The sequence below is a fragment of the Oreochromis niloticus genome, linkage group LG20, assembly GCF_001858045.2.
Source record: "Oreochromis niloticus isolate F11D_XX linkage group LG20, O_niloticus_UMD_NMBU, whole genome shotgun sequence".
NCBI lineage: Eukaryota > Metazoa > Chordata > Actinopteri > Cichliformes > Cichlidae > Oreochromis > Oreochromis niloticus.
In genome coordinates, this window is record NC_031984.2 from 2,043,748 (window position 1) to 2,056,093 (window position 12,346).

At 41.0% G+C, this 12,346-nt stretch overlaps 1 protein-coding gene across 1 annotated transcript in view; it reads right to left on the reverse strand.

Annotated features, from left to right (window-relative positions):
- The window catches only part of LOC100711197 (PDZ domain-containing protein 4), a 77,011-nt gene that overhangs the window by 13,698 nt on the left and 50,967 nt on the right, over positions 1-12,346 (reverse strand). Inside the window, exons 4-8 of the mRNA XM_025901474.1 lie at positions 8,580-8,682; positions 4,236-4,482; positions 4,031-4,115; positions 1,673-1,771; positions 704-766 (exon numbers count right to left, since the gene is read on the reverse strand). Of these exons, the coding sequence (XP_025757259.1) occupies positions 704-766; positions 1,673-1,771; positions 4,031-4,115; positions 4,236-4,482; positions 8,580-8,682 (597 nt within the window). The remainder of the gene's footprint in view (positions 1-703; positions 767-1,672; positions 1,772-4,030; positions 4,116-4,235; positions 4,483-8,579; positions 8,683-12,346) is intronic.

Genomic DNA, 12,346 nt, shown 5'->3' on the forward strand with positions numbered 1-12,346 from the left:
TCACACCTTCTTCTTTCTCCTTCCTGCATCATGTTGGCAACAGGAGCCGACTGTTTGTTATTTGAGTCCATATTCACTCTGTAACAAATTACAAACAACGTCTAATTCAAATTTGGTTCATTCTTTGTCTGGACCCGAGGTTAACAACCATTACTTTACTGCTGCGTCCCACTTCAAGTGTTTCAGCGTCTCACCATCTCTGTGTTTTAGAGCAGCTCTAACCATCACAAAGTTTCACATGCACAGCGTTCATGCGCAAGAACTATTAGAATGAGATACATTAACTCTGACTGACAGCTGTTTTACGCTGGTCTCTATTCTCTGACAAACAGAGAGGAACAGTGGTGGAAGCGCAGGGTGACATGTTGTCTCCCCCACCATTTCTCTCTGGCAGTCTATTTTTAGGGAAGCAGTAACTGGGCTGCTGACAGCTCGCTCTGATTGGACAGAAGTGTCCCAGGGGTCGCAGGTATAAATTTACATAGTTCGATCTGAATCTGTTTTAACCCTCACAGAGTCATTAAACCTGGCAGAGGACACGTTTGTACTTTATTCTGCAGGACGTGTTTTTAACTTACCCGAAAGACGAAACTCAAAATTTCAAATCAGTTAAAAACAGCACTTGTGTTTATTAATAACTGTGCTCTGTAGAAAGTGTGAAAGTGTTTCTTAATGACCTCCCTTTTGTTTTGAGTCTGTGTACCTGCAGTATTCGATCGCCCTCTCTGATGCGTCCGTTCTTGGCTGCGATGCTGTTCGGATTAACCTCGCATGAAAGTGAGAAATGATACATTACCTCATCAGTTAGGAAAGAGATCCATTAATAATAAATTAATTAATACATACATGAGTAAATCACTATAAGCTGGCCTAACTGATAGAAATGATGAGCAGCTGGTTCTAAGAAGTAATGAATGAAGCGATTAAATGGATGCATTAAATGAGCAGTAACACATGAGCCACGAATAAGGCGCAGGTACCTGTACTTAGGTGTATTTTGAAGGAAACAGTGAAACAAGTACCCTGTATTTTCTGGAGTGCGAGACATATTATGGAGTAACATGCAAGACCCTCGAAACGATGAAACAATTACACCGTAGCAACAGCGACTAACGCACAAGTAGCCTGTAATTATATGTAGACCAAGTCAGGTTTTTGCAGGAAACAATAAATTAATTACACTGTTAGACTGCAAGTACCCTGTAATTATGTGTAATTTCATTTTTAGTTTTACAGGAAACAATAAAATAGTAACAAAAAAGTCCGTGTTGGAATTTTAAGTACTGGGTATTTCATGCTAAATTTCCGGAAAAACAAGCAATATTTCCCCATTTTACATCTTATGTACCCTGTAAAATCCTGCAAATTGCACATGAATACAGGGCACTAGTACCTTAGTCACTGCATAACACAACCCGTGCCCTAGAAAGTACAGGGTACTTACAGGGTACTTGTTTTATTGTTTCCCGCAAAAACCTGACTTGCTGCCCTCAAATTACACATAAGTACAGGGTACTTCTGCCTTATTCACAGGTCGTGTTATAAAGTGTTACCAAATGAGTTGATGGACAAAAAAAACTATTAAAGAGTGAGTTTAGTGAGTGAATTAGTAAATGCACTAATGACTGTCAAATAAAGGGCTAAAGAAAGATAGGTTCCTGTCTCCTGTTACCTCCCCAACATAAATGCCGAGATCCTCCTCATCGTCCGTCCTGTAGCAGACCGTCAGACCCAGCTTCTCCTGCTGGCTGGACTTGTACAGCTCCACCTCCTGCAGGAAACACGGGTAACACTGTTAGATGGTTCCTGGTGAGTCTCGCAGGTCCTCTCGTAGCTTTGTTTGTTCAATAGCCAATTCTGTGATTCTGCAAGTGTGAAGTAGTTGTTATCATAAATATTATATAAGTGGCTCCCCCTGTGCTTTACAGCTCAGTGTAAAGCTGAAACGGTCCAACATGACTAACCTGTAAAATATCTCACTGCTCTTCGTATCTAAACATTTGAAATACCGTTGAGACTCTCAGTCCATCCACGCTAACAGAGAACCAAAGACTTTTCTAAAGTTACTGACCCATAACCTGAAACTTCACACACCCTGAGACCTGATCAGATAAAGTTTGTGCTATCTGCTCTGTTCTTTCACTGTATTTTATACACTGACACACAGAACTTGCTAATAACTAAGATGTAACAAATATTTTGAAGGGTGACAGCATCCATGTTTCTGAGGGAAACAAGAGGGCAAATAAAAAGGAGTTGGGAACGATAATGAGGTGAGATAGATGTGATGGAGAATTCCAAAAAATGATTAAAAGCCTGATCGAACTGAATTTGAATGCAAACCTTATTGAAGGATAAAACTGAGTACACAGAGCAAGTGAGCACTCTTCAAAGACCACCTCAAACCATTAGTAATAAGATCAGGCTTGTAAAGACCAGTTAAGACCATCAAAAAGACCATCATATATCCAGCAATCACCTCACTGGTTTTAGCTGGAGGGCATCAACAGAGGAAATGGACAGAGAGGAGAAGGTAATTTAGGAAGGAAATGAAGGATGAAATTTAAGGAAGGCAATTAAATCTGGAGATAAGGATGTAAGTAAGGGGGCACGCCATCTAATGATTGTAATTTGAAGAACTGAATGACGGAGGAAGTCTCTGATATACCAGCCAGAAAAGACGTTTCCACTTGCTGACGTCTCTAATGGCCAAACTGTCATTTGTCTGAGGAAACCGTCAAACCAGTGAAGCAGAAACAAAGAAAAGAGTCCATTCAGCCTGAAACAGCAGCCCATTAGACATTTATACAGCAAAAAGTGATCGCACTGATCTGACCTTTACTCACAACATAAGTCATTTTGTTTCAGTCACATTCCTGATGGCCTGATTTTTGCTGCACAGGTATAAATGTCTGTATTCTTAGATTTTTTATTTCCAGTGATTTTTTTCTTCTTCCTCGTCTTTATTCGTTTATTTATTCATTTTTTTAAAAAATGATAATTTAACTGGTTCCACCATGAGAAAAGGACAATGAGCTGACCAAAGGTTTTAGGATTCATTCATGCAAAAATACAAAATATGATACTGATAAATATTATACACAAGTTAATTTCATAAATTAAAAACAGACTAGTATCAGAGTACTAATGAACTACACGGCAGTCATGTGAGGCTGAGGTCAGGTGTGGTGTCCTGGCTGTGCCCAGCAGGGAGGAGGCCCAAAGACACACTGGACAGGGATGGGAACAGCTCGGTGTCCCTCCAGAAGAGCTGGAGGTGGTGGAGACTGCTGTCCCTGAAACCCGTCCTGGATGAGCAACAGAAAATGTGGATCGATGGAAATGTCGCTCACAAAGGTGCATGCAGAGTGAGCGCAGTAGTCAGTTTAGTCTGAACTCTAAGACCCCGATGTTGCCTCAAATAGAGAGTGTGCTACTTTAAGTCTTAACATGCATCAGTTGTGCAACATCATCTCCAGACAAACGAACAAAGATTTGTCTCACAGACCGAAACTACCGTCTCCTACGCTGCAGTCGATAAAGAAAGAGCTCGGCTTCAGTTACATTCTGATAATCCATCCACTGTGTGGCTCATATGGATAAAATTAAAATGTGAACACAGCCAGGCTTTTTAATGTGTTTCAGTCTTATTCTGGATATCCTTCACATGTAGTGGAACTGTGAATGGATTCTTCTCTCTTGCTTTCACAGTGAAGACACGTGATTGAAAATGCATGAAAACTGAGTCTTTGCTCTGAGCTGACATGATGAACCACAGCTGGGAGCCCTGCTTTATATTCCAGACGTATTCATCAGGATAAGTGACTTGCATGTGGCTTTGTGCATGTAATTTTCATGAAGTCACAAATTTGCCTCCAGCTATGTGGAGGTTCCTCTCAGGATGGGGTCCAGTGCTTGAAAAAGGTTGACAACCATTGTGTTAGTGAATGGGAAAAACTGCCGAAGGAATATTGGAGCACTTTCATTTTGTGTCATTTGGTTGTTGGAAATGCAGCTGAAGCTTTCTCACCTCATATTCCAGGTCATCCTGCCTGTCCACCTCGTGGTTGGATACATCAAAGTAGTCATTGGGGTCGTTGTATTCAAACACACAGCTGGAGACAGAGGAACCAATCACCATCGTATCCAGTGTTAGAGACATTTGTGGAAACTCATCTTGAGTTTTAAATCAATGTTTTTTTAGTGTGAAGAAATGACCATGAGTCAGAACGTACAACTCATTGATCTCGTACGGCACTGCCAGGTGAGGGAGGGGAGGCGATGGAGGAGGTGGTGGGGGAGAGGAGGAGCCTCCCTGACCCTGGTGGTGGTGGTGATGGTGACCCCTGCTTCTCCCCAGGGTTAGAGTGTTCTGGAAACTGATGTCAGTCTGCGTTGCGTTGTCAACACAGTCGGGGATCGCCACCATGGCAACAGAAGAGACGGAGGAGCTGACCGTCCCGTTACCGCACACCAACGTACCTGAGGAGGAGACGCAGGAGATTCAGGAGCACAGACGACGGAGCAGAACTGAGTTTAAACTGAAACTGTTTGGACATTTGGAAATTTAAACGTTATAATATTTTTGATGATTTGGAGATGTCCCACACGGAACTACGTCCAAACAAATAGTTATATTTGGGGTGCTTATTGCTAACCCAGTCTTATCATGTATCAGCAGAAAGATGTGAAAATTGTAACTACTGGGAGTGCAGAATTATTAGGCAAATGAGTATTTTGTCCACATCATCCTCTTCATGCATGTTGTCTTACTCCAAGCTGTATAGGCTCGAAAGCCTACTACCAATTAAGCATATTAGGTGATGTGCATCTCTGTAATGAGAAGGGGTGTGGTCTAATGACATCAACACCCTATATCAGGTGTGCATAATTATTAGGCAACTTCCTTTCCTTTGGCAAAATGGGTCAAAGGAAGGACTTGACAGGCTCAGAAATGTCAAAAATAGTGAGATATTTTGCAGAGGGATGCAGCAGTCTTAAAATTGCAAAGCTTCTGAAGCGTGATCATCGAACAATCAAGCGTTTCATTCAAAATAGTCAACAGGGTCGCAAGAAGCGTGTGGAAAAACCAAGGCGCAAAATAACTGCCCATGAACTGAGAAAAGTCAAGCGTGCAGCTGCCAAGATGCCACTTGCCACCAGTTTGGCCATATTTCAGAGCTGCAACATCACTGGAGTGCCCAAAAGCACAAGGTGTGCAATACTCAGAGACATGGCCAAGGTAAGAAAGGCTGAAAGACGACCACCACTGAACAAGACACACAAGCTGAAACGTCAAGACTGGGCCAAGAAATATCTCAAGACTGATTTTTCTAAGGTTTTATGGACTGATGAAATGAGAGTGAGTCTTGATGGGCCAGATGGATGGGCCCGTGGCTGGATTGGTAAAGGGCAGAGAGCTCCAGTCCGACTCAGACGCCAGCAAGGTGGAGGTGGAGTACTGGTTTGGGCTGGTATCATCAAAGATGAGCTTGTGGGGCCTTTTTGGGTTGAGGATGGAGTCAAGCTCAACTCCCAGTCCTACTGCCAGTTTCTGGAAGACACCTTCTTCAAGCAGTGGTACAGGAAGAAGTCTGCATCCTTCAAGAAAAACATGATTTTCATGCAGGACAATGCTCCATCACACGCGTCCAAGTACTCCACAGCGTGGCTGGCAAGAAAGGGTATAAAAGAAGAAAAACTAATGACATGGCCTCCTTGTTCACCTGATCTGAACCCCATTGAGAACCTGTGGTCCATCATCAAATGTGAGATTTACAAGGAGGGAAAACAGTACACCTCTCTGAACAGTGTCTGGGAGGCTGTGGTTGCTGCTGCACGCAATGTTGATGGTGAACAGATCAAAACACTGACAGGATCCATGGATGGCAGGCTTTTGAGTGTCCTTGCAAAGAAAGGTGGCTATATTGGTCGCTGATTTGTTTTTGTTTTGTTTTTGAATGTCAGAAATGTATATTTGTGAATGTGGAGATGTTATATTGGTTTCACTGGTAAAAATAAATAATTGAAATGGGTATATATTTGTTTTTTGTTAAGTTGCCTAATAATTATGCACAGTAATAGTCACCTGCACTCACAGATATCCCCCTAAAATAGCTAAAACTAAAAACAAACTAAAAACTACTTCCAAAAACATTCAGCTTTGATATTAATGAGTTTTTTGGGTTCATTGAGAACATGGTTGTTGTTCAATAATAAAATCGTTCCTCAAAAATACAACTTGCCTAATAATTCTGCACTCCCTGTAATGTGGACGTGTTAAAAAACGCCCTTCCTCATTCCACATCAGACTCTACTATTAGAACGTTTGACTTTATAGCAGAAATAAACATGTTTACTGAATCATACCGTCCTGTCTGTTTGGTCACTTTTAGCTCCAACTGTGAAAACTGAGAATGTTTTCATTTTCTTATTTATTTAAGATTCACAACGTTATCATTTTACAATGTAATGAACAGTTAAGCGCACAAATGCTATCATTTGCTTTTGGGCGGATTTAGACATGTAATTCTTGTTGTGGTGCAGTCCTCAGTTGGACCTAAAACTGCATTATGCATGAACAGGCTGGCGAAGTCAAAGGAGCAGCTTTGAGCTACAACCTTCAGAGGTGGCCTAAAAAGGCTGTTGTAGCATCTAACGTGATGAAGAGTTCAGAGGTCATGATATCACACAAAGTATCAGTCCATCTGAAGCAAAACGCTGCCTTCACATTTCAGGCTTTGTTTCCTCAGTTTAAAATTGGAGATTCCCTCAGCTGACCTCCAGAAGCTCTGCAGAGACTGTGAATTGGAAATCTCACCTTTTTGTAGCCCAGACTCCCGGCTTATACAGACTATTTGCACCTGTGATCTGTCTCTCACCAACATTTTTGTCCACATCAGACCTGGACTGTCTTTTCTATCTGCTGGAGATTTTTTTTCACACACACTAATCACCTCTCACAGCTGGATTATATGTAGAGGCTACATTTATAAATCATTTATCCTGTCTTCCTTCTTTCACCCTAACCAATCACAGCAGATGGCCGCCCCTCCCTGAGCCTGGTTCTGCCTGAGGTTTCTTCCTATTAAAAGGGAGTTTATCCTTCCCACTGTCGCCAAAGTGCTTGCTCATAGGGGGTCATATGATTGTTGGGTTTTTCTCTGTATGTGTTATTGTAGGGTCTGCCTTACAATATAAAGCATCTTGAGGCGACTGGTGTTGTGATTTGATGCTGTATAAATAAAATTGGGTTCAAGAAACAAAAGCAATTCAGCCAAGGTGACAGAAAGGTCACCATGATACTGGCCTTCACTAAGTCCTGCTGTGGTGGTTAATTTAGTCTTGGCCTAATCCTGACTAACTGTGACTCATGTGAAAGGACAAAGTGGCAGTAGATGCGTTCACTGACTGTGGGACCTTTCACTTTGCTTTCTCTTTGCAGTTGTGTGAAATGTTACCTACTGATGGAGGTCTTTTCTTTTTCTCCACTGTCATCATGTGTGGCTCGCAGGTGTCTGTATGGTTTCAGCAGTAATATTGTAAGATCTTTACAGTATGAACTTTACAACTGAACTGAATACTGTAGCTTTAATCAAAGATTTCTTTGTTTCTTTGTAAATGTAACTGGCTCACAGTCGACGTCCTTTAAATGGATTTTCTGACGCTGAGCTCGGTGACATCACTTTAAGAGTGGGAGTGTTTTCAATTAAAGGAAGGCAAAGGTGACAATATCTCAAAGGTGAACTTTGTCATAAAATCTTCTCCTTTAAATTTTCCAGCATGTACTTAAAGGTTGTGATAACAGATGATGACCTACCAGCTATTAGTAATATTATCCCCTCAGGACGACCTGAGCCGGGTCACAGTACATGGTAAAATATGTCTGAAAACCCATTTTTAGGACCAACGTGGTCATACCCTTTAGTGAGAATCAACAAGAGACTGAAGGGGGAAAAAGATCAAAGTGGATGATGAAGTAAAAGCAGGAGAATCAGCAGGAGATACTAACTGCAGCATACATGTGTTTTCATCAGCAACTGTTTGCTCGAGTAACTGAAGCGAGCGGGTTTGAAAGGAGACAGGTGACGTGAGTGATAGTGAAACAGAGGCACTGATGTTAAAACGCTGCAGTTACATCAGAAAAGATGGTTGAACTGCAGCAATGACACGAATATTTGATGCTAAGAGGGAGAGAGATGAAAAGTTTAAAGAAATGAGGGAGAAAGACGAGACAGATAAAATATCACAAGGAAGAGCTGCAACATTAGCTTAAATGAGGCGGGACGCAAAGAAAAGGATGAAAAGATTAGCTGAGATGTAATGAGGCAAGAATATGGGAACGGTGAAAGAGAGAGCATTAAGTGTGGTTTGGGCTAAAAGTGAGGAAGAGAAGTGATGTTAAAGGATGAGACGGAAAAAGATGCGAAGAAAGGAAAAAGGATTTGTGTCTGACAGGAACACAAAACTTCAAAGATGGCAGAAAAGACAGGAAGAAACACCTGTGTGAAAAGAAGCAGGTAAAAGCACTGACGCAGTCTGTGCTCTTGAATGTGTCTAATATCTGATAAACTGTTTACCTTTCCTCCTGTGACTTTTGCAAACCAGCCCAGACTGGCTCAAAGGCTCCTGGGAGTTTTGCGATCGGTCTAGCAGCAGCTGAGAGGGTCTTCTTCCTCTGAGCTAAAGAAGAATGCAGGTTTATGCAGCTTCATTTATATGCAGACAATGAACGCATGAAGAATTAAATTCACAAGGAAGACAAAAATCAGAGACGGTGATGAAATGTATGCAGACACAATAATTTAGCATCATATCACAGACATTTGGGTCCCTGCTGATATACAGAGATCATTCAAAGCACCACAGCTGCACCACTGTGCACTTACAGCTGGATGGAAACCTTTATCCCTGTCAACCTTTATAAAAATGTCAGGCCACCGATATGAGTGTCTGTGGGTCAGTCACAGCCCATTTACAAGTGATTGTTACACGATGAACGCCTTCCTGGAGGAGTCTAGTGAATAGTTGTATACCACTGGGTTAGTGTGTGATGTCACACTGCTTTCTGAGCTGCAGCTGAAATTTAAAGTGAAGCTCCAGCAGCTGCAGATACAAGAGAAGTTTAACCCAGACTGACAGTGTTAAGGGATTTCTTAGGATTTTAGGATTTTTATTATGTTATGCTTAAAAGTACATTTCATTATCTAAATGTGTTTGCTCTTTCTTATTCAGCTTAACCTCTGCAACTCTGTGCAGACTCCTAAATGGGGAAGTTACACAGGAAGCCTGCAGTCCTATTTTCTCTCTTCCTGTATGTGCTCTCTGAATAAAGACTCTTCCTTTTTACTGCAGCGGTGCGAGTCTCCCTCGACCGTGTACACGTAAACCTGTCTGAGCCTTTTTATTCCGACCTGGGTTGCAATACAGGAAAACTCCTGACATTTCTTGGTCCTTCGAGCCGGATGGGACACAGCGACCTTTGTGTGACCCCACAGGAAAGCCTCATCGAGCCCCGACGTCGTGAGAAGCCCGCGCTGAAGTCTGTCGACAGCTCCTGTCCAGGTACAGGATAAAGTCCAGAGACGTGAATTCGGGTTCTGGCCAGCGTTTTTATAAGTGGTCCACGGCGGTGGGGGTCGATGAGGTAAACCTGAGAGACCGGCAGCAACCAGGTGAATATTAACACTCAGACACCTCGCGTAAAACGTTTAGGCTCGCCCAGAGGGGCTGGTAGCATTCCTAAAAGTAAAGGCTCGCCTGAAAAAGGGCTGGAAGCATTTTTAGATAAACCTCGTCCATAAAACGTAGTATGCGTTGAAAAGGTATTGTCGTTGTTTTATTTTTGTTGGTGGAATAAGTTGATTTTACAGCACAATAAGGAGGCTGAACTATTCCACTATTTTGTTTGCTGTTGGCCACCCAAGTACTGGTGAAAAGAGAGAAACAGGTCGTGTTTTATCACGTAAAGGTGACACCGCTTTCAAGAATAGCTTGAAAGTAGAAGGCCGTGTCAACTACCTCTCTCGATTCTCGTGCCAGAGAAGGTGCCGCAGTTGTGTAGTTGTAAAGTATTTAAATTAAAAGGATTAAAATGGGTAATGAAGCTTCAAAACTCACTGCTGACGAGCAGTGGTTAGAGAAAAATGTCCAGGTGCCGGACAAATTAGTGCATGCAGATGGAGAAATCCAAAGAAAACCTAAATGTCCCACGTGGGAGGGAAAATGCATTAACTAAATTATAAGAAACCCTCCAAGCAGAAATAAATACTGAAAAGGCTCCTAAAAAGAAAACTAAGAGTACACAAGAGTTGTAATATTTTAAAGCATGGAAAGTGGAATGAAGTGGAATAAACAAAAGGTTAAATTAGGGTTAACTTAACTTAAAGTAGAGCTTATCTAGTGATAAGCATGATAATAGGAGATCATAGGAAGGTTAACAACCTGTAAACTGGTATTAACAATGAAACATAGTTGGCATGACGACCGTGCCTAGAATGAATAGAATGCATGAAACCAGATAATTCACACGAAAATATATCAAATAAAAAGAGAGATGCATAAGGTATACTAAGGCTGTGTCATTGTTCAGCCAAGGAAAAGCAAATGTCTCCAGCTTGGGAAGGTGTGAAGCTGCAGATTCACACAGGCCTTTGATGGATACATAATAAAATATAAACTAATATACTATTGTATATTAGTAGTAAAGTAGTGTACTGTAATATACTATTGCTGTTATAAAAAAGGAAAAACAATACAATGATAACATTAACAATGACATACTATTAATAAGAAGAGGCACCTCAGTCAGTTATGATGTGAGGTGGAAGATTGTTAAAAGTAGTCTGAGTCAAGCTTAAGGTTTGCTCAAACTCAGTACAATGATATATGAGATGAAGGAAATAAGGAAATAACTACACTAATCAGGTGCATAGAGACACTTGACCTGCTTGTAAACCTGTCATCTTAGATGAGACTTTGTTAAGATGAAGACCTATACTAACAACTAATAAGAAGCTGAATTAAATATGTGGACACTACCAAGCTAATGAGGAGCGGTGACGCGCATGGAGATGCTGGTTTTGCTCACTACAATGTATAAATAGAGTTTGAATTCATTACTGTGGATGTACAGTGAGTGACCTCTATATATCTTGAAAAGCATGTCTGAAATACTCGTATGAAAGCATATTTTGAGTGATTCTAACTGTGTGAATGCTGTGAGTAGTAGGTTTTGAGTGATTGGGTGTGATTTGTACAAAAATAATAAAACATAAGTAATAATAACACTACAAAGGTTCATAGTAGAGTGTGTGAACAAGTGGAAGTTTGAGTGTGTGTGATGATACCTGATGTCTGAAAGGGCTCTATTCAGGAGTGTGTGCGTGACATAAAGGTGTTGGTTTTAGATCAAGATTTAGCAGAATTAAAGAGGGTTTATAGACTATGAATACAAAGAGAAACAAAAGAGTTCGATTAGTCTGCAGAAACAGGAAATAGGTATATAAATATATATGTGTGCCTGTGGTGTGTCAAGACAGCTCGCAGAGAGAAACAGAACTCTATGAATAGACTCTATGAATAGAATGAATAGACAACACATACTCAAACACTTGCAATGAAGAAAGCAGCTTACACTCAATTAATATGAATGCAAAGCCTTGATGCCATAGGCAATTTGTTTTTGTTTTTGTTTGTTTGTTTTGTAAGTTTGGAAAACAAATTTGTGATCATACTTGTGGATCACAGTGACATATCATGATTAGGCATATGATTTAACAATGACGAGTTTTAGAGCTGTGAGCTATGAGCTATAAGCGATGCAAAGTTTTTCCTAACTTAAAAGTTTGAAATATGTAAGATGTATGAATTCTTTGAGAAATAGGAATTGCCTAAAATGCCTTAAGTCAAAATGTAGTGCTGCATCTACACAGCAGATAGAGTTGTAGAAGCGAAACCGTTGACATCCTCACACACGCAGGCCAAGATATAAATATATACACTGACAGACAGTATGTTTTTTCAACACTTTGAGATCTTCTAAAGACACTGTCAAAACTGCCAAAACAGTTCAGAGGTCACTGAAGGCAATAACTTGCAGATCAAAGCCGCAAAAGCAGCGGCACAACAAACTATAGACATATTAATGTCTGACTCCTCAATGCAAATACCACTTGATGTGCTTATAAACGAACAGAGAGCTGCACCAACTACAGAACAAAGGAAATGGTTAAAAGGTGGAGCACAGCCAGAAAGTGGTTTGATGACTTGTAATAGCAAACCAATACTACCAAAGTCCCTACGCATATCAGCAGCATTATTGTCAACAGGAGGGAGGGGTAGGAGT